Raw genomic sequence first — 26,496 nt, forward strand, 5'->3', positions numbered from 1 at the left:
TTATCTTGATAATAATGACCATGAAAATGAAACTAGGCCTACCTTTAGTTCAGCACACTCAGTGTTACATAAAGACATGCGAACATCCCATCATCCATTCTGGAGCCTACTTTTAAAAGAGCGAGCTGTTTATTCTGGCTGAGTAGCAAACAGAACCAACCATGAAAACCTAAACTGGGAAAACACTCGGAAACCTTGAACACTGGGAATATGGAGACACAGGGGGTAGGTGAACAGACACTCTGACAAAGGACAGAGGAAAACAGAGACAATATATATAAGACAAGAAGTAACACAGACACCCTTTTCGGTGACAAAAAAGAGAAAATATCCAGTGAAAGGCAGTTCTCTTGGAAAAACTGCCTTATTGATGTCAACGGTCAGAGAAAAATGTCTGATAGGAAGGCAACCGTAGCTCATACAACCATTTGTTCCAACCAAAGAATGCAGAAGAGCGTTTTGGTCAGCTAAGAACAGGAAATTGAAGCTACAGTTCTCAAAATTTGACATGAGTAGATTGGATAAATGTTGCCTGGTCTGATGAGTTTGATTTCTGCTCTGACATGCAGATGGTCGGGTCAGAATTTGGCATAAATAGCATGAAAGGATGGATCCATGCTGCCTCATGTCAGCTGTGCAGACTAGTGGTGGTGGTGTCACTGTGGGGGGGAGGGGGGGTATTTTCTTGCTGAAACGTTACATAGTGTGTGTGTGTGTGTGTGTGTGTGTGTGTGTGTGTGTGTGTGAGAGAGAGAGAGAGAGAGAGAGTGAGAGATAGTAAGAGAGAGCTTGAGAGAAGCTGAGCTTTATTCAAAGTGATTTGAAACAAACTGCAGCAATAAGGGCAAACTAGTGCACAGTTATGTTTACGTGAGCGTTATTTTGTATGCATTTGACAGTTCCATAACTGTGAGAATACATTGATAGCATTTAACTCTAGTAACAGGCATTTGTACCAGTAAGCATGAAAAAGTAGGGAAAAGAACTAGTATGTAAGCACTGACTAGTACTGTAAAGTATATGTGTATATAGGGCAATCGTGGCTCAAGAGTTCGCAGTTCATCCTGTAATTGGAAGGTTGCCAGATTGAGCCCCGCCTCCGACAGTCTCGGTCGTTGTGTCCCTGGGCAAGACACTTCACCCGTTGCCTACTGGTGGTGGTCAGAGGGCCCGGTGGCGCCAGTGTCCGGCAGCCTCGCCTCTGTCAGTGCGCCCCAGGGCAGCTGTGGCTACAATGTAGCTGCCATCACCAGTGTGTGAATGTGTGAATGACTGAATGTAGTGTAAAGCTCTTTGGGGTCCTTGGGGACTAAGTAAAGCGCTGTACAAATACAGGCCATTTACTGTGCGTGTGTTTATGCTCAAGTGTATGAATAAATTAGTCAGTATTAAACAGTTGCAATTTAAACAGTAGAAGAGTGGCACTATATTTATATATTTATAAAGAATTTCAAACAACAATTAATTGATGCTCAAAGCAGGTTTATTTAATTAATATTCAGATTTCCAATTAGTTCCGAATTCATTCAGCAGCAAATCACATCACCAGTCACTTCAAGGCTGTATGTATTATTGTAAGGTAGACCCTACAATAATACATACAGAGAACCCAACAATCATATGACCCCCTATGAGCAAGCACTTTGGCGACAGTGGGAAGGAAAAACTCCCTTTTTACAGGAAGAAACCTCCAGCAGAACCAGGCTCAGGTTGGGGCGGCCATCTGCTGCGACCGGTTGGGGTGAGAGAAGGAAGACGTTTGTTGTAGGTCTGATTGAAGGACTGATGTGATGGTAAGTTGTCTGCTGCTCCGCTTTGAATATTGAGAGATTAGTTGATGGATTTCAAGCCAAATTGTGCCCAAGTTTAAGACCATATTCATTGGTTGTTTTTGTTGATGTTATTGTTTTGGGCTTTTTTTCCACAAGAATTTCTAGCTCCCCTAGAATTCTGGCCACCCAAACGATGATTGCTGCTGAGAGAGCACAAGGTTTTGTCCCCCTGTGTTATTCATATCAGTGCAGGGGGTTCTCCTTGAGAGGCGAGGGTCGAAAAAGGGATGCTTCAGAACCTCCGAGGGTGTTATGCGCTGATTTGCATCCAAGGCCAACATTTCTTTGATTAGCCTTACAAATAATGATTGGCCGTTTTCCGGTCCTCGCCTAACCTTCAGCAGTTGTTCGAGGTCATCGAGACGCTTAAGTTTTATCCATCGAGTTTCCTTGGATCGATAATCTGTCTCGTATTGAAATTGTTCTTGGGTCTTAAATGTCCAGCGCTGTTCGTTGTAGTTATCCTCGATGAAATAGCAGTCAGTGTAGAAGCCAGACTTTAGAAGATGATCTGGTAGCTGACCCTGAGTTTCAATTATGAATTTCAAAACATCATAATCGTCTTCCCCAGGATAGAGAGGCACCCCTGTAGCAAGCTCCACAGCTACCAGCCCCAGAGACCACATGTCAATTGCTTCATCGTATGGAATGCCAAGCATAACCTCAGGTGCACAATAACCAACCGTCCCCACACGGTCACCAGGAATCACTGCAGAAGCAGGACATGCGAGGCCAAAGTCTATGAGTTTGACTTTGACGGGAGACTCACTGCGGTTCACAACCATGATGTTTCCTGGTTTGAGGTCAGCATGCACTATTCCCACAGAACCCAGGTGGAACAGAGCATTTGCGAGCTGATGCAAAATTGGCCTGAGTTCTCTCATTGGGAGACCTCGGTTATTCCGGTCCCCAATGTAGTCCCACAGGCTTTGGTCGAGGAGTTCGAAATTCAAGCAAATGCGCTCTCCATCGAGGAAATAGCCGTTCCATTCGACAATGTTGCACCTGTCTGGATCCAAGCGTCGTAGCTGCTCCAGGATGAAAATTTCCAGTTTTGCCTGGAGCAGAATTTCAGGGTCGCTCTTGTTGACTTTAATAGCAACAGTTTGGTTCTTTTTTGTATCGCGACATCTGGTTACCAAACCAAAGCCTCCTTCTCCAAGGAAGGCCTCTACCACGTGGTGATCTCCTAAAATGGTCCCTTCCGTTATTTGAAGATCATCTTCAGAGGCAGATGGGTTGGCTGAGGTGTTGATGTCTCCTTTTTGAGGAAATTCAACTGAGTTTTGGAAACTGCAGCTGAATTTTTGCGATCCCTGACTTTTCCAGCTTGAAGGCTGCTGAGAGAGCACAAGGAGTTCTCCCCCTGTGCTATTCATGTCAGTGCAGGGGGTTCTCCTTGAGAGGCGAGGGTCGAAAAAGGGATGCTTCAGAACCTCCGAGGGTGTTATGCGCCGATTTGCATCCAAGGCCAACATTTCTTTGATTAGCCTTACAAATAATGTTTGGCCATTTTCCGGTCCTCGCCTAACTTTCAGCAGTTGTTCGAGGTCATCGAGACACTTAAGTTTTATCGATCGAGTTTCCTTGGATCGATAATCTGTCTCGTATTGAAATTGTTCTGGCGTCTTAAATGTCCAGCGCTGTTTGTTGTAGTTATCCTCGATGAAATAGCAGTCAGTGTACAAGCCAGACTCTAGAAGATGATCTGGTAGCTGACCCTGAGTTTCAATTATGAATTTCAAAACATCATAATCGTCTTCCCCAGGATAGAGAGGCACCCCTGTAGCAAGCTCCACAGCTACCAGCCCCAGAGACCACATGTCAATTGCTTCATCATATGAAGTGCCAAGCATAATCTCAGGGGCACAATAACCAATTGTCCCCACAGCACCACCAGGAATCACTGCAGAAGCAGGACATGCGATGCCAAAGTCTATAAGTTTGACTTTGACAGGAGACTCACTGCGGTTCACAACCATGATGTTGACAGGTTTGAGGTCAGCATGAACTATTCCCACAGAACCCAGGTGGAACAGAGCATTTGCGAGCTGATGCAAAATTGGCCTGATTTCTCTCATTGGGAGACCTTGGTTATTCCGGTCCCCTATGTAGTCTGACAGGCTTTGGTCGAGGAGTTCGAAATTCAAGCAAATGCGCTCTCCATCGAGGAAATAGCCGTTCCATTCGACAATGTTGCACCTGTCTGGATCCAAGCGTCGTAGCTGCTCCAGGATGAAAAGTTCCAGTTTTGCCTGGAGCAGAATTTCAGGGTCGCTTTTGTTGACTTTGATAGCAACAGTTTGGTTCTTTTTTGTATCGCGACATTTCGTTACGACACCAAAGCTTCCTTCTCCAAGGAAAGCCTCCACCACGTGGTGATCTCCCAAAATGGTCCCTTTAGATATTTCAAGCTCATCTGAGCCGAAGGATGGGTTGACTGACATGGTGTAATGTGTCTGTTTGCGCTGTAAATTGGTGAGAAACAAAACTGAACTTGTTTTGGTTTCTCCTGTAAATTGCTCTCAAAACTTCTCGAAAGGGTTTTAGTTGCTGCAGGTCAACGTCCGTTAAGCATAAAGTAACAGGTGAGCGCTCCTATTTATGGGTTTTGGGATCAAAGCAAAGTTATGACGTCAGAAAAGATCGAAGCAAAGTTACCACTCAAAAGCGATCGAAGCATTCTAATATGTGCGCATGCGCACATATTAGAAGCGATCGAAGCGATTCTAATATGTGCGCATGCGCACACACGTGGTTGTTTGTGTAATATTGTTCACACTAAATTTGACCCTAATCAATTTAATATCAGTCAATCAAAGAAAATGTCAGTTTTGGAAAATTTTAAAATGACATAACTGACAGTTAAAACATTTTTTGTTCATGTATTTGTATTGTTTTCGGGGTTTTTTGCATACCATGTCAAGCTTTTCTGTATATAGTCATGTCGTAGATTTCGGAGCAAACAAGAAATTGAATTGGATTTTAATATTGCAGTGCTTGGATTTCGGATTTGGTGCTTAAAACTTCTTGAAACTGTAACCGTATTTCATTCACCACAAATAACTATCTGATTGAATAGTTTCTTATCAGATAGAGAAATAAAATGAGTCGCAAAGTCTAAAAGCAACATTTCTCTGCCTGGGCTGTACCTCTGCACGTTAGTCTGTTTCAATGTGTGACCCCCCCACCCCCTCCCTGATCAGTCGGGGGTGAGTGCACTAATGTGCCTGGAGGCCGTTTTAATGAGTGTTTGCTGGAAAACGAAAAATACAAGAAGGATTTGTACGTTTTCACAACGGGGGAGTTGCGTAAGTACTAGTAAATAATTTTCTCGAGTGTGTACGTTACACATGTTATTTTTAAAAAATTGGTATTATTATTTTGCTAGCTAGCAAACTCGCGGGATAAAGGATTGAAGTGCACTCAGTGCGATACAATACGGTGCCGCTATTCTAACAGTTAGTTATTGCAGGGTAACTTGTAGCATATGCTGTGAATTTAACCAAGATTACACAGCAGTAGCAGTAATACCAGTTACTTCCCTCAAGTGAAAGCGTTAAACGTTAGCCCGATGCTTAACTAGCCAACGTCAGGCTTTCTGATTGAAGGCTAAAAGCGACGTTGTCACCAAGTAAACAGAATATTGATGATATTTTTGTGTCTTGCTGCAGCTTTTTCAAGTATTAACCTGGTGTCTTTGGGAACACCTTAGGGGGAAATGACGGTAATATGACTGAACCATATGGGAACAAAGAATAGGCACTTTTTTGTGCTACCGAAGTTTCCTCCTTTCATTCAAAATCTGTTTATCATTAAACAATTTAAACATAATGGCTTCAAGCTCACATTGAGGCCTGTGGGGCACTATCAGCCACTGAGACAGTAGACAAGTGACTATTTCACACTTTAAGGCTGCCTGTTTATTTAAGGGAGATGAACAGTACATTATAACTGTACATAATAATATCAATGATGATAGATTAAATAAATAGGTTTTTGAAAGACGCTTGTGCATTTTTAAAGTCTAAAGTGTTGAATTGATCTGAGTATGTCATCTGTTCAAAGCCTCTCCCAGTCAGTGCTGTTCTCTATGCCTGTCTTACTCTACATGATGTTATTAGCACAAACACTTTAAAGGTGATAATTAGGTCTACAACAATAACACAGACTGCAATGTAGTTAAGCGTCTTACAGTTAGTTTTGAATGAATGAACTTAAAAAACAACACAAGCAAAGATCTGTCTCCTCCTGTTTTTTGTGTCACATAAGAAAGAAGCATCAATATCTGATGAGAAGACTTATTCATTTGGCCTTTCACGTGGTCTTACTCAGGTGATGCGAAGTGAAATATGCATCCTTTTTATGGTAATGTGCTGGAAAAGTTTGAAAATGGACATTAAACGTGCTTACAAAGTGCTTGAATTTGACCCTGAAAGGTGTATGAACCCAGAAAAAGTCACACTTGGACTAAAAAACTCTCATAGCAAGTTAATCATATTCAATTGATTTGATGCTTTCAGCACAAAATTTAGCCACACAGTCAGCACAGCGTCTGATTTGCCTTCATTGGTAAACGTGTTTATGCAGTACATAGTAACAGTGTGGCTGAGTCCTCTGGTTCAAATCAGTTCCAGTACATTTGGAGATGTAAGTCTTAACCTTTCACATGCATCGGGAAGGAAAATACAACCAACATTTAAATGTCTTAATTCAATTTATTTTAAGTGTCTTAATGAGCTGCTGCATGTGAAAGTTAGCAACCGTTGATTTTACTGGCCAACAGTTACTCAGTGTTAGCTCATTACTCTTTACTCTGAGTTGTTGGAAGAAAGCTTGTCTGTTGTTGGTTAATCTGATTCCTGAGCGCTTGTGTTTGTGCTCAGCCAAAGACGTTGTTTTTTAAAAATGATGAAGCAGCTCCGCTCTCTATAGTATTTATTTGTTGGAGGGAATGTGTTTTGATCATCCTCATGTTCATTTCCAACATGATATTCTTATTCTTGGACTCTACTAGAGTAGCTTTGCATGCTTCTTTATCTTAAACGAAGCTCCTCTTTTTCTCCTCTGCCTGAAAAACAGGGGTTGTGCCTTTAAGCTAACTTTACTCTTATTGGTTGATATTAAAAAGACTTGCTATTAATGATCAAGGCTTTTTTAATATCATGGATCGGGTGTTCTTTTTATTCATGCTTTTTTCTGGGGTCTATGATGGATATTTTTGCATAAATTAAGATCTGATTAAAAATATTAGTCTCACACGTTGCATTAATTTCATTCAAAAGTGAGTCAGGTAGGTGTTAAGTAGAAATACAGCAGAATAGTGAAATTAATCTTGTATTTATCGTCTAATCTTGATCACATGTTCAGCGCTCGTAAAAATATATTTGGAAAACAGAAATATTTGTGCTTATTATTTAGTTTATTTATTACAGAGGAAAAAAACATGACACTCTTCCTCACCACTTCCATTCAACCTCTTTCCTCAGGACTCATTTTAAGCTGCGTACAGAAGGATTCAATCAGTCTGCAGAACACACACATGCATCTGCTTCAGTGGCAATGAATGAAAACATCTGGCTGTGTTATCATGCATACTGAAATAGGAAAATAAAGTAAGATGAATGAGTTGAGCGCTCTGAGCTGGATGTCTTTCTGAAGTACAACTCTCCTGCCTCTGAGCTTCATGTGAAATGTCTTTACTTGCTCAAATTTAATCTCGTAAAAGTCGATCATAAAACTTATGAAAGCGTGTCTAACTTCCTGGGATCTAACTCATTTTAGATATTTGTTTCTATGTGCTGCGTGTGTTATTTGTTATTCAGATGTGAAGTTTAAAAAGGTTTAGCTGAGTCTTCATTTAATAAATGTTATTTCTGGGGTTTTGTTTTGCTTGCTAATCGTCGATACTGTGACGGTGTGTCACTGTACAGATCCTCCAGGGAAAATGTTTTTGTTTTTTCACATTTTGACTGTTGTGATTCATTATTTCCACCTTTCAATCTTTCCCGTTTCATTATCTAACACACACATTATTCTCTCCCACTGCGCTCCGACTTTTTAATTCTTTCAAAAAAACATTTGATCTGCACAGTACTGCCGAAGTGCAGCGATACATTGTGAAGTGCACATTTCCATTTCTCATACAGTACCGAGCAAAAGTCTTGAACCACCCCCTTATTTTTTCATGTTTTGCCAGGTCAGTCTGTGTTAACGGTGTTATTAACTGCATTCTTCAACTAAAGAAGTGAGAACAAATGATGTGGGGTCTTGTTTTTTTGCAATAGGCTGCAAGTAAATGTGTAAAGATACAATTTCAAATTGGTTCTTTGTTAAGTTTTCTGGTCCTTTCCGTGACTTAGGTGTCTGTTTATGTTTGAATGTTTCAGAGATTAGTGTGAAGGGTCTTAACAGACAAAAACTGGTCAAATACAAGCCCTGGATTAAAAATCAGAAACACTTTAAAAAGCCTGGAGAGCTATTCCTTAATACCACTTTAAAGATTACAGGGAAGTCCGGATCCCTGGAAGCAAATGAGGGATGGCTCAAGACTTTTGCACAGTGCTGTACATGTCATGTTCCCTGTTTTATAGCTCAGCTCAAACTGACACGTTCTCACTAACTGCTTCTCATTTTCTCCACAGTAAACTTTGACCACTTCCAGATACTGCGGGCCATCGGGAAAGGAAGCTTTGGAAAGGTAATGCGGCCTCCATTTTTCACGCGACTTGTATATTGTTTGCCCTTAATTACCCACCACAGTCGTCATCTCTAAAGAATCGGTGCAAGCGAAGTGAAATGTGCTGGGATTACACTTTAGTTCTCGTGTGCTGCTGTTATTTAATAACAGTTATAAATGCAGCTTATGTAATTATTTCTATAAAGTCAGTTAGAGGAGAGCCGATTTATATTTCATCTCACTCAATCTAGGTGGGAATTTTGACCCCACGTCTCAATTTAATTACACAGCAGCAAAATTCTGCGGCTCTATTTGTCATCGCGCTCAACGGTTGGGCTGAAGGCAGGAGGAGAACTTAGTGAGTGTGTGTGTGTGTGTGTGTGTGTGTGTGTGTGTGTGTGTTTGTGTGCGCTGCATTTTGTGAGACCAAATTACCCACAGCTCTTTTCAACCTTGTCACAGGTGCCAAAATCACCGCTGGTGGCCATTGTTGATAAAACCGTCATTTTGGATTAACTTGTGGGCCATTTTCTTTCACCTCCTGCCGAAGAATTCCTTTGTGTACACATTGAACGTCTGGATGAGACTTCAGTAATGAATTCAGGACTGTGTGTGTGTGAGATACACAATTGGGGCTCCAGAGATTGGAATAGTTTACCTTCATTTTAAATATCACTGCCCTGTGCACATTGTCGGCTTTAAAATTCAAACTTAAAGAGTTTGTAAGTAAACTGGCTGAGATGAGACAGACGATGCACCGGGTCCTCGTCTGAGTGCTGGCTTTCAGTTGTGCTGTCTCTCTTCCCCAGCCATGCACACACAGACACTGTGCTACACTTACACAGTGAGACAGATGCTCACAGAGACGTCCAGATACATTTTGTCCTTGCTGGAGGTCATCTTGTGTGTGTTTTTTGGCCCACTGTGGCCTCACACCGAGCTCCTGCTGTTTTTTGAACACTTTAACAGCTAACAACTTTTAGCTTCCTGTTGAACACACTTAAGTGGGGGAGGTGTTATTATTAGTGGTAAATGATTTGTGTATTTGTTGGATGCACCTCAGAGCAACAGGAAACATGACACGACACGCTCCAGTAACCTGCAGTCTTTACAGTGAGGACACACAAACATTAACCCTCTGCTCCTTACAGAAACTCTCTAAATCCTTTAAGTTTCTTGACTGCCACTTGGAAAGTTGAAACTTCAGCTCCCTCCACAGATTTTCTACATTACTGATGTCTGGAGGTGGATCAGCTGTGAGAGGGCGCTGCTCTTGTGGCGACCTGCAGCAGGTGTTTATTGGCATTTTCTTTCTCTTTTTCTTTTTGTTTTTACCTTTGTTTTAACTCTGTTCTTAACCGTGGTTTTAACTTTTTATGAAGTTTATTTTGCCGAGATGGAGATCTTCTACACCTTAGTTTTATTGTTGTTGGCGATATTCACCTGGAGTCATTCACTCTCACTGACAATCACTTATACACGCGAGGAACTACTTGGATTACGGTGGTCCTGTTTGTCTATGTACGACTCTTCTAATGCTCGGACAGATGTGATTCTTGGTGAGGATTTATTTTCCCGGTCAAAGACTAATTTTGGAAAGCCCCGCCACTTGAGAAAACGCAGAAAGAAAGGCGGCGTGCGTCAGCGTGTAAGAAAACTTCGGAGGAAGAGTCGTGTTCCTCTGCCTTCTATGATTCTGGCCAATGTCCAATCTCTTAGGAACAAAACGGATGAATTACAAGGAAATGTGCTTCATCTACGGGAATACAGGGAGGCTTGTCTGATGGCGCTTACCGAGACGTGGCTGACCGATATGGACAGTGACACTTCACTGCAAATCAGCGGCTTTGGGACCCCTGTCAGATTGGATCGGAACTGTGGAGTAACACGCAAATCTCACGGAGGAGGGGTATGTTTGTATATCAACCAGGGCTGGTGTAATAACTTTACTGTGCGGGAGCGGTTGTGTCTTCCTGACATCAAGCTCCTTTCAGTATCTGTCAGGCCTTTTTACTTACCGAGGGAGTTCCCTCAAATTTTTGTCACTGTTGTTTACATTCATCCTAAAGCTGACGTTAAAGTTGCTGCCGACGCCATTTTTAAAGTGGTACACAATCTGCAGACTCTCTCACCGGATGCTCCTAATTTTATTCTTGGTGATTTTAACAATGTAATCTTAAGAAATCACTGAACAATTTCTTTCAATATGTCACTTGTCCTACAAGGAATAACAAAACGCTGGATTTGTGTTATGGACCGATTAAGGGGGCATATAAGTCTGTGGCCGGACCTGCGCTAGGTTCTTCGGATCACAATGTTATTCATCTCCTCCCTGCTTACAGATGTGTGATTAGGAGGGAGAAGGCCTGTGTGAAGCGGACTAATGTCTGGACAAAAGACAGTTGTGTTGCCCTTCAGGGGTGTTTTGATTGCACTGACTGGTCCTTGTTTCAAGAGAGCACTTCTGATTTGGATGAACTCACTGATGTGGTGTGTAGCTACATCTCTTTTTGCAAAGACTCTGTGGTTCCAGTCAGAGAATTTAAGACTTTCCCTAATAACAAACCGTGGCTCTCTAAAGATATTAAGGATCTGATTCTTAAAAGGAAAATTGCTTTTAACGAGGGAGACGTTCCCACTATGAGAATATTGAGGAAGGAGGTGAGGGCTGCAATAAAGATCGCCAAGATGAGGTACAGAAATAAGATTGAGGCAGAACTCAGCAGTAACAACCTCCAAAGAGCTTGGCTTGGTATGAAAACAATGGCAGGGCTACACACGAAAGGTAAAAGTAGCATTACCTTAGAAGGGTTTACCTCTGACAAACATCTGGCAGACAGTCTTAACAGTTTTTACCTTCGTTTTGAGAACTTTGACTGTTCTAGGCAGACCAGCACACTGAGGGAAAAGACTATCACTCCCCCATCAATTTGTATTGATGAGACGGGGGTAGCTAATCTTTTTAGACACACCAAAAGCAAGAGTCCTGGACCTGACAACATCTGTGGACAGGTACTGAGAACTTGTGCTGATCAGCTGAGTGGGATTTTTCACTATATCTTCTCACTTTCTTTAGAGCTACAGACGGTACCTAAGATTGGGAAACAAGCTGTCATTGTTCCTGTTACTAAGGGCAGTTCTCCTAAGGTGCTGAATGATTTTAGGCCTGTGGCTCTGACTTCTTTAGTGATGAAGACATTTGAGAAGATAATTAAGAAGGAGATTTTAATGCATGTTGAACACCATCTTGACCCCTTCCAGTTCGCCTATAGAGCAGGGAGAGGTGTGGAGGATGCTGCTGTCACACTCCTGCATCTTTTGTATAAGCATCTTGAGGCCCCCCACACCCATGCAAGATTATTATTTGCTGACTTTTCATCTGCATTTAATACAATTCAACCCTTCTTACTTGCTGACAGGCTTTACAATCATTTCAAGCTTGACACTAGTCTGGTCGGCTGGGTGACAGACTTTCTGATCAATAGGTCACAATGTGTGAGGGTGAATCATGTATTTTCTGATGTGCTCTCCTCCTCTACTGGATCACCCCAGGGTTGCTGCCTCTCTCCCCTTCTGTTCATTCTGTACACAAATGAGTGTTGCAGCAAATTCACGAACAGACACATCCTGAAGTTTGCTGACGACACAGTAATCGTCAGTCTTCTAGTGGGGGACGAGTCAGGCCATGGACAGGTTGTAGATGATTTTGTGAATTGATGTGATGAGTCCTTCCTTTCACTTAATGTGTCAAAAACTAAAGACATGATTATTGATTTTAGGAAGTCCTCTTATAGCTCATCACCTACTATCATTAAAACTGCCGATATTGGGATCGTTGAGAGTTATAAATATCTAGGTGTGGTACTTGACCATAAACTGTGTTTTGAATCTCATGCTGATGCCACTACTAAAACAGTTCAACAAAGACTGTTCTTTTTAAGGAAAATGAGATCTTTTAATGTCTCATCTGAGATGTTGTCCTTGTTTTATAGAAGTTTTATCGAATCTGTGATGTCCTTTTGTATCGCTGCCTGGTTTGGTAACCTGACGGTGAAGAATAAGAATCGGTTGGGACTTCTGGTAAAAACTGCTAGCAAAATTTCAGGGCGCTGGCAAGATGGACTTTTGGCCATTTACAATAGAAATGTGCTTAGAAAGGCTCATTCTATTATTAATTGTGTGAACCATCCACTTCACAGTGAGTTTGAGTTGTTGCCTTCCGGCCGCCGTTTTAGAGTACCTGTGAGGAGGACTAAAAGACTCCAGGTCTCTTTTATCCCTACTGCGTCTTGTCTCCTAAATGGCAAATAACTGTCCTTGAACTTTCTATCATTATTATTGTCATTATTATTTTATTGTATTGTTCTGTTTATTTTTATCCTCCTGCTGCTAAACTAATTTCCCCTTGTGGGACAATAAAGAAATTGAATTGAATTGAATTGGAGACTGACTAGACCACTGCGTGATCTTATAGCACTTCTCCATTAGTACATACTCAGATCAGCTTGCTGTGACTCAACTCATTTTCCATTACAATCAAGTACCACCTAATGTGCGTGGGGTCATTACAGCAAAGCGGCCCGATGTCCATGTTGTCATTTATAAGCAACACGAATGCCACAACAAAGGAAGACGTCGCAGCGATGATGTATCTGTGGCTTTTTGTCACACTTGGAAACCACGGTGTTGTGCAGCTATTTGCCTTGTTGCAGGGTTTGAAAAAAACTGCAGTTTTCATTTTAGTGAAAGACACCGTCTCATGACTCATTGAGTGCCGCGACTGACAAGCCAATCCGTGGCATGCAGTCTGACGATGTCACATTTCCTGACTGCTTGGAACCCCGACTAAGTCGTCCTGTAGCCCACATCATAATGTTTCCATCTCTCTGCTTGACTGCGGGGATGCTATTTTTTGCATCACACTCCTATTTCAAAAGGTCAGTTAAAGCCACATAATTGGAATTTCGTTTCATCTCCCCACAGCACTTTCTCCAAAGTCTTCCCTGAATCATTTAGATGTTCACTGGCACTTGAGATGGGCCTATACATGTTTCTCCTTGAACAGGTGGACCTTGGAAGTGCCGCAAGATTTTAGTCTGTTAAAAAAAAACTGCTTAATTTTGTTATTTGTTTATGTCATGATTGCTGATATATTGATAGCAGTGATTGTAGGATAGAGATGTATGTACTGCAGTTATGTGTTAAACAATTCTCAAATCTCATATGTCTCATAACTTTTGAATTTTCTAACTCAGTCACAGAATTTGACTTTTACAACATGCAATTAGTTTTTTGTTATTTTAACCGGTCCCACTCAAACAGGACTATAAGACCCTCTGTGTGTTTACACAGTTTGTTCTGTGATTGCATCTTCTTGCTTCTTCTTGCTCCTAGCCTTTTTCTCTGAGTCAGAGAGACTGAGGTAGCTACCCTATGTTAGCCTAGCTTTCTATCACTGATGCTCTGTATGTATGCTGCTGCCTCTCGTCTCATGTTACTTAAAAAATTAACCCCACAGCTTCAATAACCTTATCTGAAAATCTCTCAGTGAAAGTTACGGTTGTAGGTTTGGAAACATTTTGGGGTAGCCAGTGTTAAATAGAGACAGTGCCACATTCTTTATCTAGTCATTGTAATGAAAGAAGCACATTTAAAAACTATATGAGAGTTTGCTTTTAACAAGCATGTAATGACTCTACTTAATTTAGGTAGTCTTAGGGAGTCAAACTGAAGGTAGCATTTTGTGGATGTTTTCCCTGCTGCCCGATCCCATCAGTCTCTTAAAGCATCATTTTTTATGCGCCCTGGTGTGACAGTGGTTTCATGGCGCTACAGGTTACCTGAGCACATCAGGTATATTACGGTTGAAAACGAGTGCCCGTCCTTCCAGTGGCTGGTCGACCCCTCGTGCACAGCTCAGGAGTCTAAACGACCCAGGGTCCCTGAGCAGTTATGGACATGTGTGTTTTTGGTGTGCTGTCCCTCGTTCTCCCTGCTTGCAGGTATATCTGTGTGTGTGTGTGTGTGTGTGTGTGTGTGTGTGTGTGTGTGTGTGTGTGTGTGTGGATGCCGGTGTTTCTGAGAGCACCTGTTTACAGGCACCTTCAGGCCTGGTGGGTGTGGCCCTGCCAGGTGGTTGGCCACACCTGAAGACCATCACACAGCTGACACAGCTGATCAAGCCTTGTCGGAGGAGCTACTTAAGAATGCGGTGGCGCTCTCTCTGACGCTGGATCATTGCGTGACTTCACGTTAGTCTCTCGGCCAGTCAGTACGGATAGTCTGCCGCATTGTATGTGTCTTACGGCTGCCTGTTTGTTATCTCCCCGGGAGAAGCGTGGAGACGAGAGGGCAGCGAGCACGGGGTGCTCAGACACTGAGGAGCGGAGACAAGGAACACTAGCACTGGGAAGAGGACATTTCACGGGAGTCGGGAACGCACTGCGGATTTATTGTTATTTTCCATTCACTGTAAATAAACGCACTGCTTGCATTCAGAGCTCCGTGCCTGGCTCCTCCTTCCTCACATCCCCACGGTTGACGCTGGCCAACCGTGACAAATACTTTTTCTTAGATTCATTATTAGTTCAACATTGACAAATAGTAGTTGGCTAATATCAGGAGCCAAAAAGAAAACAAAAAACAAACTAAATAAATATTTCAGATGCTGAAAATAAATTATTACAGTTGTTTAAATTTACTGTCCGCAAGTTAGGTGTAATACATGTAGTCAATCTAATGAATCAATATTACATGTAAAAAGTACAGAACTGAAAATAAAACTAAAATATAACGGTAAATGAACTGGTTCTTGTATAAAACTTTTCTACTCTCTACAACTTGCCTCATTCATGCACTCACTTTTTTCTATGCTTTTTCTCTGTAAGTGCTTTCTATCTAACAGTAATACGCATTCATCCTCCCGATGGATGCATCGGAGAGCAACTTGGGGTTGGTGTCTTGCCCAAGGATATTTGGCATGCAGGCTGGAGCAGGCGGGGATTGAACCAGCAACTTTCTGATTAGTAGGTTTCCTACCTGAGCTACAGAAACCCCAATTTGTGGTGTTCTGGAAACAACACGTTCTCATCCCAACAGGTAACGATGCTATGTGACAAATCATCGGTATGTGTAAATGTGTTTTTTGTTCTAATCATGAATCGCTTTGTAAAACAAGACCTGATAGGGTTAAGGTTAAAGTTATGGTTAGAGTTAATGTTAGGGATAGGGCTGGAATGGACGGCTGGAGCCTCTCCTCCAAGTGTGTGTTACTGCCGCGAACAGCATTCTGTTGTATTCTGTTGTATGCTTTTCTCTGTAAGCGCTTCGAGCCTGTACTTTTTTGCTTTAACTGAGTAATGAAGTTGAATCAGTACTTTAACTTTCACTGGAACAATAGTATTTTTACTTCTACTTAAGTAGAGAATGTCTGATCTTTTGCCAACTCTGGCTGTCTCTCAGTCTTGGAATACCCACTTGTTGTCCAGCGGTGTCCTGGGAATATGGGAACTAGACAGACTGGGGAAACAATGGGAGGAGACACAAAGATGGAATCACTTTTACCATCTTTTATGTATTTGCTGGTCGTCTTATTTCTTCTATTTTGCAAGCACAGTGTTGCAATCATTGTCTTTGTGGTACAATGACACAGGTAGAATGCAGGTGTTTTCATGTAACATGATGCCAGAAAGATGAGTAATGTGTTTTGAAGAGAAGATAAAACATCATGTTTGAACAAAGATCAGCAGCAGACACGTCTGTGTGTGAGTTATTCAGGTTCAGTAAGAAGGTAATATGTCTGCAGAATTTGTAATTCTTATGAAGATATTGCTTGTACAATAAACAAAATCCCTTTAACTTCTTCTGGAGAGTGTCTTTATATATTTAGCCATTTTGGGGCGATCCTTTATTTAGTAGTAACCCTAGTCGGGGATATATATCAGAGTTTACTTTCAGATATGAGCATTGTGCTACCTGTGGATGAATGAATTATTTATTTATTTATTTATTTATTGAAAGACGGGCTCATGTAAAATATCTGAAAGTATGACAAAGCTCTCCTGTTACACTTTATGGACACCTGAGCTTCACCATGAGGGCCTGTCTTTATTCACTGAAATGCACTTTTATAATGAATTCACAGTAATCACTGACACCTTCAGAGCATTACATTCATTAAAGACGTCTTCTACACCTAGTCTTCCAGACGACCGACACATACTTCAACCACTGCAGGTTAACCAGCCACTCATCAGTAAAGCAAAAACTAAATGTAAATGTCCTCATGTGGAAAAGACTGAAACACAACTCCCATATATCACTAATGTAACAGATCCATTTAGGGAGAGTGAGAACACTAGGCTGGATGTGTTTTAATGCAGGAACATTCATCATGTCTTGAGTTCAACAAATCATTTACATTTACATTTAATATGTGAGCTGGATGGTTACACGATACAATATGATTGTCAACAATAACTGCAATGAACGCTGGTTTGAGGGCGGAGTCAAGGAGGCCATTTACGTGAAAAGGGAAAGACCCTCTCTGAATCGAGGAGGGGGCCTAAGGGTACATCTGTCACCATCTTACAATGCTGTGATTGCAGCTGTTCTCCAACTCTCTGTGAATGGTACTCAAGACCATTGATCAGTGGTTGTTGATCAATGGTCATGAGAATTTGCATAATCATGATTAAGGAACTGACCTCCCAGCCCATTGTTCCTTCAGTCGGCTGGTTTCTCTGACTGAAAACGCTACGTCCAGAAGAACAGAATCAACTTTTGGAGATTTACTTCCCTGGATGATTGAGCACGCATCAAGACCTTTTAATCAGGCCAACAAATATCTTGTACTCAATTTTAGCAGCAGCCATTGTGACACTGATGATAAAACTTGTGTAAAAGTGCGAAGCTGTAAAAAAGTAATGATAAAAAAGCATTTTTGTAGCTGAATGTTACTGGATAGCTGTTTCATCTGTAACACATCAAAATAACCTGCTAAGGTTTAATAGGCTATAAGGAACACACTCACTTCCTGAGCCCTGGGCAATAAGAGACGTTTTGTGTTTTATAATTTATTGATATGTTTGCTCCTTTCTGACCTGCGTTAATGGAGCCATTAGAGCACCATGTCCGCTACAATAGTTCTGTAGTTTGATGCTTGAGTCGTTGCAGACTTGTTGAAACTCCCTCACCCGTCAAAGCAGCGTCTTTGTTATTCGAGTCCAGCAGATGGCAGTGTTTCACTGTCTGACGGCTGTCTGAAGCTTCAGCTGGATTATCCGTTTGCTATGTTTGCCATGTTACAGTGGGGAGGAAAAACTCCCTTTTAACAGGAATATCTAGACATGAGTGATTACTGCAGTGGGGCACTATCTGTGCTATCTATAAGAAATGTTAGGAACAATAAAACTCTGAGGATCAGGGCTCCATTTCACTCCAGTGTTTAGTGGCATTTTAAGAGAGTGAATACCGACGCTAAATGTCTTTGTAAAGCAAAAGCACGTTGTTAGCCTTTACAGAGCAAAGCTATGGATCAATGTGCAGTGAAGAAAAATCGAGGTGGCCAGTCTGTCCTTTCCTAACCAATCACAGAGCTCCTTACATTGTTGCGCTGGAGAATAACTAAATATAATATAAATATAATATAAAGATGATATTGAAAATAATCTTTTGTAGAGTCACTACTTAGTGGGCAGAGGACAGTTATCACTTTGCTGGATGCTTTAAAGTCGCATGTTCTGTATTTGCTGTATGCAGATTAACAGGATATTAACAGATTAACAGCTTTCATTAGACTTCATATGATAATCAACAGTGAAGTGTTTCTCTTTCAGTGTTTATTCTTGCTCATTGAATGATCTCTGTTCAGATAATATGCTGCACTCATCTCATGTTTCTTTAAATACGGCATCACTTGTCCAGCTGTCAAACTCTGAAAGAGTTACAGTTTCACCACTGAGCACTTTGAACGGTTATTCTTTTATTTAAAAGTATTTATTTGAGCTGCATTATCATCAATACGACAAAAACAGTGACTTCAACAAAAATTAATCTAAAAATATTTAGGGGGAAATGTTCCTACACCCCTCATGTAAATGTTACACCTCCAAAAGGGAGAAATAATCAGAATAAGGCGTAATCATTGTCTTGATAATAATGACCATGAAAATGAAACTAGGCCTACCTTTAGTTCAGCACACTCAGTGTTACATAAAGACATGCGAACATCCCATCATCCATTCTGGAGCCTACTTTTTAAAAGAGCGAGCTGTTTATTCTGGCTGAGTAGCAAACAGAACCAACCATGAAAACCTAAACTGGGAAAACACTCGGAAACCTTGAACACTGGGAATATGGAGACACAGGGGGTAGGTGAACAGACACTCTGACAAAGGACAGAGGAAAACAGAGACAATATATATAAGACAAGAAGTAACACAGACACCCTTTTCGGTGACAAAAAAGAGAAAATATCCAGTGAAAGGCAGTTCTCTTGGAAAAACTGCCTTATTGATGTCAACGGTCAGAGAAAAATGTCTGATAGGAAGGCAACCGTAGCTCATACAACCATTTGTTCCAACCAAAGAATGCAGAAGAGCGTTTTGGTCAGCTAAGAACAGGAAATTGAAGCTACAGTTCTCAAAATTTGACATGAGTAGATTGGATAAATGTTGCCTGGTCTGATGAGTTTGATTTCTGCTCTGACATGCAGATGGTCGGGTCAGAATTTGGCATAAATAGCATGAAAGGATGGATCCATGCTGCCTCATGTCAGCTGTGCAGACTAGTGGTGGTGGTGTCACTGTGGGGGGGAGGGGGGGTATTTTCTTGCTGAAACGTTACATAGTGTGTGTGTGTGAGAGAGAGAGAGAGAGAGAGAGAGAGAGAGTGAGAGATAGTAAGAGAGAGCTTGAGAGAAGCTGAGCTTTATTCAAAGTGATTTGAAACAAACTGCAGCAATAAGGGCAAACTAGTGCACAGTTATGTTTACGTGAGCGTTATTTTGTATGCATTTGACAGTTCCATAACTGTGAGAATACATTGATAGCATTTAACTCTAGTAACGGGCATTTGTACCAGTAAGCATGAAAAAGTAGGGAAAAGAACTAGTATGTAAGCACTGACTAGTACTGTAAAGTATATGTGTATATAGGGCAATCGTGGCTCAAGAGTTCGCAGTTCATCCTGTAATTGGAAGGTTGCCAGATTGAGCCCCGCCTCCGACAGTCTCGGTCGTTGTGTCCCTGGGCAAGACACTTCACCCGTTGCCTACTGGTGGTGGTCAGAGGGCCCGGTGGCGCCAGTGTCCGGCAGCCTCGCCTCTGTCAGTGCGCCCCAGGGCAGCTGTGGCTACAATGTAGCTGCCATCACCAGTGTGTGAATGTGTGAATGACTGAATGTAGTGTAAAGCTCTTTGGGGTCCTTGGGGACTAAGTAAAGCGCTGTACAAATACAGGCCATTTACTGTGCGTGTGTTTATGCTCAAGTGTATGAATAAATTAGTCAGTATTAAACAGTTGCAATTTAAACAGTAGAAGAGTGGCACTATATTTATATATTTATAAAGAATTTCAAACAACAATTAATTGATGCTCAAAGCAGGTTTATTTAATTAATATTCAGATTTCCAATTAGTTCCGAATTCATTCAGCAGCAAATCATATCACCAGTCACTTCAAGGCTGTATGTATTATTGTAAGGTAGACCCTACAATAATACATACAGAGAACCCAACAATCATATGACCCCCTATGAGCAAGCACTTTGGCGACAGTGGGAAGGAAAAACTCCCTTTTTACAGGAAGAAACCTCCAGCAGAACCAGGCTCAGGTTGGGGCGGCCATCTGCTGCGACCGGTTGGGGTGAGAGAAGGAAGACGTTTGTTGTAGGTCTGATTGAAGGACTGATGTGATGGTAAGTTGTCTGCTGCTCCGCTTTGAATATTGAGAGATTAGTTGATGGATTTCAAGCCAAATTGTGCCCAAGTTTAAGACCATATTCATTGGTTGTTTTTGTTGATGTTATTGTTTTGGGCTTTTTTTCCACAAGAATTTCTAGCTCCCCTAGAATTCTGGCCACCCAAACGATGATTGCTGCTGAGAGAGCACAAGGTTTTGTCCCCCTGTGTTATTCATATCAGTGCAGGGGGTTCTCCTTGAGAGGCGAGGGTCGAAAAAGGGATGCTTCAGAACCTCCGAGGGTGTTATGCGCTGATTTGCATCCAAGGCCAACATTTCTTTGATTAGCCTTACAAATAATGATTGGCCGTTTTCCGGTCCTCGCCTAACCTTCAGCAGTTGTTCGAGGTCATCGAGACGCTTAAGTTTTATCCATCGAGTTTCCTTGGATCGATAATCTGTCTCGTATTGAAATTGTTCTTGGGTCTTAAATGTCCAGCGCTGTTCGTTGTAGTTATCCTCGATGAAATAGCAGTCAGTGTAGAAGCCAGACTTTAGAAGATGATCTGGTAGCTGACCCTGAGTTTCAATTATGAATTTCAAAACATCATAATCGTCTTCCCCAGGATAGAGAGGCACCCCTGTAGCAAGCTCCACAGCTACCAGCCCCAGAGACCACATGTCAATTGCTTCATCGTATGGAATGCCAAGCATAACCTCAGGTGCACAATAACCAACCGTCCCCACACGGTCACCAGGAATCACTGCAGAAGCAGGACATGCGAGGCCAAAGTCTATGAGTTTGACTTTGACGGGAGACTCACTGCGGTTCACAACCATGATGTTTCCAGGTTTGAGGTCAGCATGAACTATTCCCACAGAACCCAGGTGGAACAGAGCATTTGCGAGCTGATGCAAAATTGGCCTGAGTTCTCTCATTGGGAGACCTCGGTTATTCCGGTCCCCAATGTAGTCCCACAGGCTTTGGTCGAGGAGTTCGAAATTCAAGCAAATGCGCTCTCCATCGAGGAAATAGCCGTTCCATTCGACAATGTTGCACCTGTCTGGATCCAAGCGTCGTAGCTGCTCCAGGATGAAAATTTCCAGTTTTGCCTGGAGCAGAATTTCAGGGTCGCTCTTGTTGACTTTAATAGCAACAGTTTGGTTGTTTTTTGTATCGCGACATCTGGTTACCAAACCAAAGCCTCCTTCTCCAAGGAAGGCCTCTACCACGTGGTGATCTCCTAAAATGGTCCCTTCCGTTATTTGAAGATCATCTTCAGAGGCAGATGGGTTGGCTGAGGTGTTGATGTCTCCTTTTTGAGGAAATTCAACTGAGTTTTGGAAACTGCAGCTGAATTTTTGCGATCCATGACTTTTCCAGCTTGAAGGCTGCTGAGAGAGCACAAGGAGTTCTCCCCCTGTGCTATTCATGTCAGTGCAGGGGGTTCTCCTTGAGAGGCGAGGGTCGAAAAAGGGATGCTTCATAACCTCCGAGGGTGTTATGCGCCGATTTGCATCCAAGGCCAACATTTCTTTGATTAGCCGTACAAATAATGTTTGGCCATTTTCCGGTCCTCGCCTAACTTTCAGCAGTTGTTCGAGGTCATCGAGACGCTTAAGTTTTATCGATCGAGTTTCCTTGGATCGATAATCTGTCTCGTATTGAAATTGTTCTGGGGTCTTAAATGTCCAGCGCTGTTCGTTGTAGTTATCCTCGATGAAATAGCAGTCAGTGTACAAGCCAGACTCTAGAAGATGATCTGGTAGCTGACCCTGAGTTTCAATTATGAATTTCAAAACATCATAATCGTCTTCCCCAGGATAGAGAGGCACCCCTGTAGCAAGCTCCACAGCTACCAGCCCCAGAGACCACATGTCAATTGCTTCATCATATGAAGTGCCAAGCATAATCTCAGGGGCACAATAACCAATTGTCCCCACAGCACCACCAGGAATCACTGCAGAAGCAGGACATGCGATGCCAAAGTCTATAAGTTTGACTTTGACAGGAGACTCACTGCGGTTCACAACCATGATGTTGACAGGTTTGAGGTCAGCATGAACTATTCCCACAGAACCCAGGTGGAACAGAGCATTTGCGAGCTGATGCAAAATTGGCCTGATTTCTCTCATTGGGAGACCTTGGTTATTCCGGTCCCCTATGTAGTCTGACAGGCTTTGGTCGAGGAGTTCGAAATTCAAGCAAATGCGCTCTCCATCGAGGAAATAGCCGTTCCATTCGACAATGTTGCACCTGTCTGGATCCAAGCGTCGTAGCTGCTCCAGGATGAAAAGTTCCAGTTTTGCCTGGAGCAGAATTTCAGGGTCGCTTTTGTTGACTTTGATAGCAACAGTTTGGTTCTTTTTTGTATCGCGACATTTCGTTACGACACCAAAGCTTCCTTCTCCAAGGAAAGCCTCCACCACGTGGTGATCTCCCAAAATGGTCCCTTTAGATATTTCAAGCTCATCTGAGCCGAAGGATGGGTTGGCTGACATGGTGTAATGTGTCTGTTTGCGCTGTAAATTGGTGAGAAACAAAACTGAACTTGTTTTGGTTTCTCCTGTAAATTGCTCTCAAAACTTCTCGAAAGGGTTTTAGTTGCTGCAGGTCAACGTCCGTTAAGCATAAAGTAACAGGTGAGCGCTCCTATTTATGGGTTTTGGGATCAAAGCAAAGTTATGACGTCAGAAAAGATCGAAGCAAAGTTACCACTCAAAAGCGATCGAAGCATTCTAATATGTGCGCATGCGCACATATTAGAAGCGATCGAAGCGATTCTAATATGTGCGCATGCGCACACACGTGCTTGTTTGTGTAATATTGTTCACACTAAATTTGACCCTAATCAATTTAATATCAGTCAATCAAAGAAAATGTCAGTTTTGGAAAATTTTAAAATGACATAACTGACAGTTAAAACATTTTTTGTTCATGTATTTGTATTGTTTTCGGGGTTTTTTGCATACCATGTCAAGCTTTTCTGTATATAGTCATGTCGTAGATTTCGGAGCAAACAAGAAATTGAATTGGATTTTAATATTGCAGTGCTTGGATTTCGGATTTGGTGCTTAAAACTTCTTGAAACTGTAACCGTATTTCATTCACCACAAATAACTATCTGATTGAATAGTTTCTTATCAGATAGAGAAATAAAATGAGTCGCAAAGTCTAAAAGCAACATTTCTCTGCCTGGGCTGTACCTCTGCACGTTAGTCTGTTTCAATGTGTGACCCCCCACCCCCTCCCTGATCAGTCGGGGGTGAGTGCACTAATGTGCCTGGAGGCCGTTTTAATGAGTGTTTGCTGGAAAACGAAAAATACAAGAAGGATTTGTACGTTTTCACAACGGGGGAGTTGCGTAAGTACTAGTAAATAATTTTCTCGAGTGTGTACGTTACACATGTTATTTTTAAAAAATTGGTATTATTATTTTGCTAGCTAGCAAACTCGCGGGATAAAGGATTGAAGTGCACTCAGTGCGATACAATACGGTGCCGCTATTCTAACAGTTAGTTATTGCAGGGTAACTTGTAGCATATGCTGTGAATTTAACCAAGATTACACAGCAGTAGCAGTAATACGAGTTACTTCCCTCAAGTGAAAGCGTTAAACGTTAGCCCGATGCTTAACTAGCCAACGTCAGGCTTTCTGATTGAAGGCTAAAAGCGACGTTGTCACCAAGTAAACAGAATATTGATGATATTTTTGTGTATTGCTGCAGCTTTTTCAAGTATTAACCTGGTGTCTTTGGGAACACCTTAGGGGGAAATGACGGTAATATGACTGAACCATATGGGAACAAAGAATAGGCACTTTTTTGTGCTACCGAAGTTTCCTCCTTTCATTCAAAATCTGTTTATCATTAAACAATTTAAACATAATGGCTTCAAGCTCACATTGAGGCCTGTGGGGCACTATCAGCCACTGAGACAGTAGACAAGTGACTATTTCACACTTTAAGGCTGCCTGTTTATTTAAGGGAGATGAACAGTACATTATAACTGTACATAATAATATCAATGATGATAGATTAAATAAATAGGTTTTTGAAAGACGCTTGTGCATTTTTAAAGTCTAAAGTGTTGAATTGATCTGAGTATGTCATCTGTTCAAAGCCTCTCCCAGTCAGTGCTGTTCTCTATGCCTGTCTTACTCTACATGATGTTATTAGCACAAACACTTTAAAGGTGATAATTAGGTCTACAACAATAACACAGACTGCAATGTAGTTAAGCGTCTTACAGTTAGTTTTGAATGAATGAACTTAAAAAACAACACAAGCAAAGATCTGTCTCCTCCTGTTTTTTGTGTCACATAAGAAAGAAGCATCAATATCTGATGAGAAGACTTATTCATTTGGCCTTTCACGTGGTCTTACTCAGGTGATGCGAAGTGAAATATGCATCCTTTTTATGGTAATGTGCTGGAAAAGTTTGAAAATGGACATTAAACGTGCTTACAAAGTGCTTGAATTTGACCCTGAAAGGTGTATGAACCCAGAAAAAGTCACACTTGGACTAAAAAACTCTCATAGCAAGTTAATCATATTCAATTGATTTGATGCTTTCAGCACAAAATTTAGCCACACAGTCAGGACAGCGTCTGATTTGCCTTCATCGGTAAACGTGTTTATGCAGTACATAGTAACAGTGTGGCTGAGTCCTCTGGTTCAAATCAGTTCCAGTACATTTGGAGATGTAAGTCTTAACCTTTCACATGCATCGGGAAGGAAAATACAACCAACATTTAAATGTCTTAATTCAATTTATTTTAAGTGTCTTAATGAGCTGCTGCATGTGAAAGTTAGCAACCGTTGATTTTACTGGCCAACAGTTACTCAGTGTTAGCTCATTACTCTTTACTCTGAGTTGTTGGAAGAATCAGATCCCTCAGACCGCTGTGTGCAGAGAGTAGGAGGGTGTAAAATCTTTTAGCAGAGTCTGATGTCTTTGTCTTTCCATGATGAGCAACAATAATGAATATAGATTCTCTACAACAACTTTATTGTTTTGGAAGTATTAATATATTATCCCAAAACTTTTACATTTAACCTTTTAATCAGACCAGCAAAAATCTAGTATTGAATTTTAGCGCAGTCATAAAAAATTGTTTGCTAAAAGCATTTTTGCAGCTGAATATTTTAAATTACAGTTAGGATTACTGGTTGGCTGTTTCACCTGTAAGACATTAAAATAACATGCTAAGGTTTAACAGTCTATAAGGAATACACTCTGAGCCCTGGGCAGTGTTGTGCTAATAAGAGAAGGTTTGTGTGTGCAGTGAAACAGTAATTTTTGTATTTCACAATTTATTGATATGTTTGATCCTTTCTGACCTGCGTTAATGGAGCCATTAGAGCACCATGTCCGCTACAATAGTTCTGTAGTTTGATGCTTGAGTCGTTGCAGACTTGTTGAAACTCCCTCACCCGTCAAAGCAGCGTCTGTGTTATTCGCGTCCAGCAGATGGCAGTGTTTCACTGTCATATGACGGCTGTCTGAAGCTTCAACTGGATTGTTCGTTTAAATTAGATCGTTTTATAGAATAGTTTGTGTTTGCCATGTTACAGTGAGGAGGAAAAACTCCCTTTTAACAGGAATATCTAGACATGAATGAGTATTCCAGTGGGGCACTATCTGTGCTATCTATAAGAAATATTAGGAACAACAAAACAAAGGATCGCGTCCAGTGGCATTTTAAGAGAGTGAATACCGAGGCTAAATGTCTTTGTAAAGGAAAAGCACTTTGTTAGCCTTTACAGTGTAAAGCTATGGATCAATGTGCAGTGAAGAAAAATCGAGGTGGCCAGTCTGTCCTTTCCTAACCAATCACAGTGCTTCTTACATTGCACCATGTGGCTAATTCACATTTTACTGATATTGCTGGGCTGCTGTCAATCATTTTGTCTTTATATTACAACAGAGCATTGACCTTTAACCTGTTTAATTCATACTGAGTATTTAAAAAAATGTATTGTCATAATAAATTCTGCCTCACTGAAACACCATTTTGCATTAGCACCTGACTTGTCACTGATGATATCACTGCACGAGCAGCTTTTAGGGCAAAAGGGGAAGC

General features: G+C 41.5%; 1 protein-coding gene across 1 annotated transcript; it reads right to left on the reverse strand.

Annotated features, from left to right (window-relative positions):
• Nucleotides 1–1,229: 1,229 nt before the first annotated feature.
• LOC146360603 (uncharacterized) lies at nt 1,230–23,202 on the reverse strand. Its single transcript, XM_084921252.1, has 2 exons — nt 20,580–23,202; nt 1,230–4,357 (listed from the first exon to the last, which is right to left on the reverse strand). The coding sequence occupies exons 1-2, from the start codon at nt 22,911–22,913 to the stop codon at nt 1,943–1,945; spliced, it is 4,749 nt and encodes a 1,582-aa protein (XP_084777378.1). The 5' UTR covers nt 22,914–23,202; the 3' UTR covers nt 1,230–1,942.
• Between the last annotated feature and the right edge of the window lie 3,294 nt (nt 23,203–26,496).

Source organism: Perissodus microlepis, chromosome 23 (genome assembly GCF_051167445.1).
Source record: "Perissodus microlepis isolate ML-2025 ecotype Zambia chromosome 23, ASM5116744v1, whole genome shotgun sequence".
Taxonomy (NCBI): domain Eukaryota; kingdom Metazoa; phylum Chordata; class Actinopteri; order Cichliformes; family Cichlidae; genus Perissodus; species Perissodus microlepis.

Excerpts from the sequence above, each read along its gene's own strand:
- LOC146360603 (XM_084921252.1), bottom strand. The coding sequence starts at position 22,913 with ATGTCAGCCAACCCATCCTTCGGCTCAGATGAGCTTGAAATATCTAAA. Across the intron at positions 4,358-20,579 it reads CGTTTGGGTGGCCAGAATTC|GAGCAATTTACAGGAGAAAC; the intron begins TAGGGGAGCTAG and ends GAGAAGTTTTGA.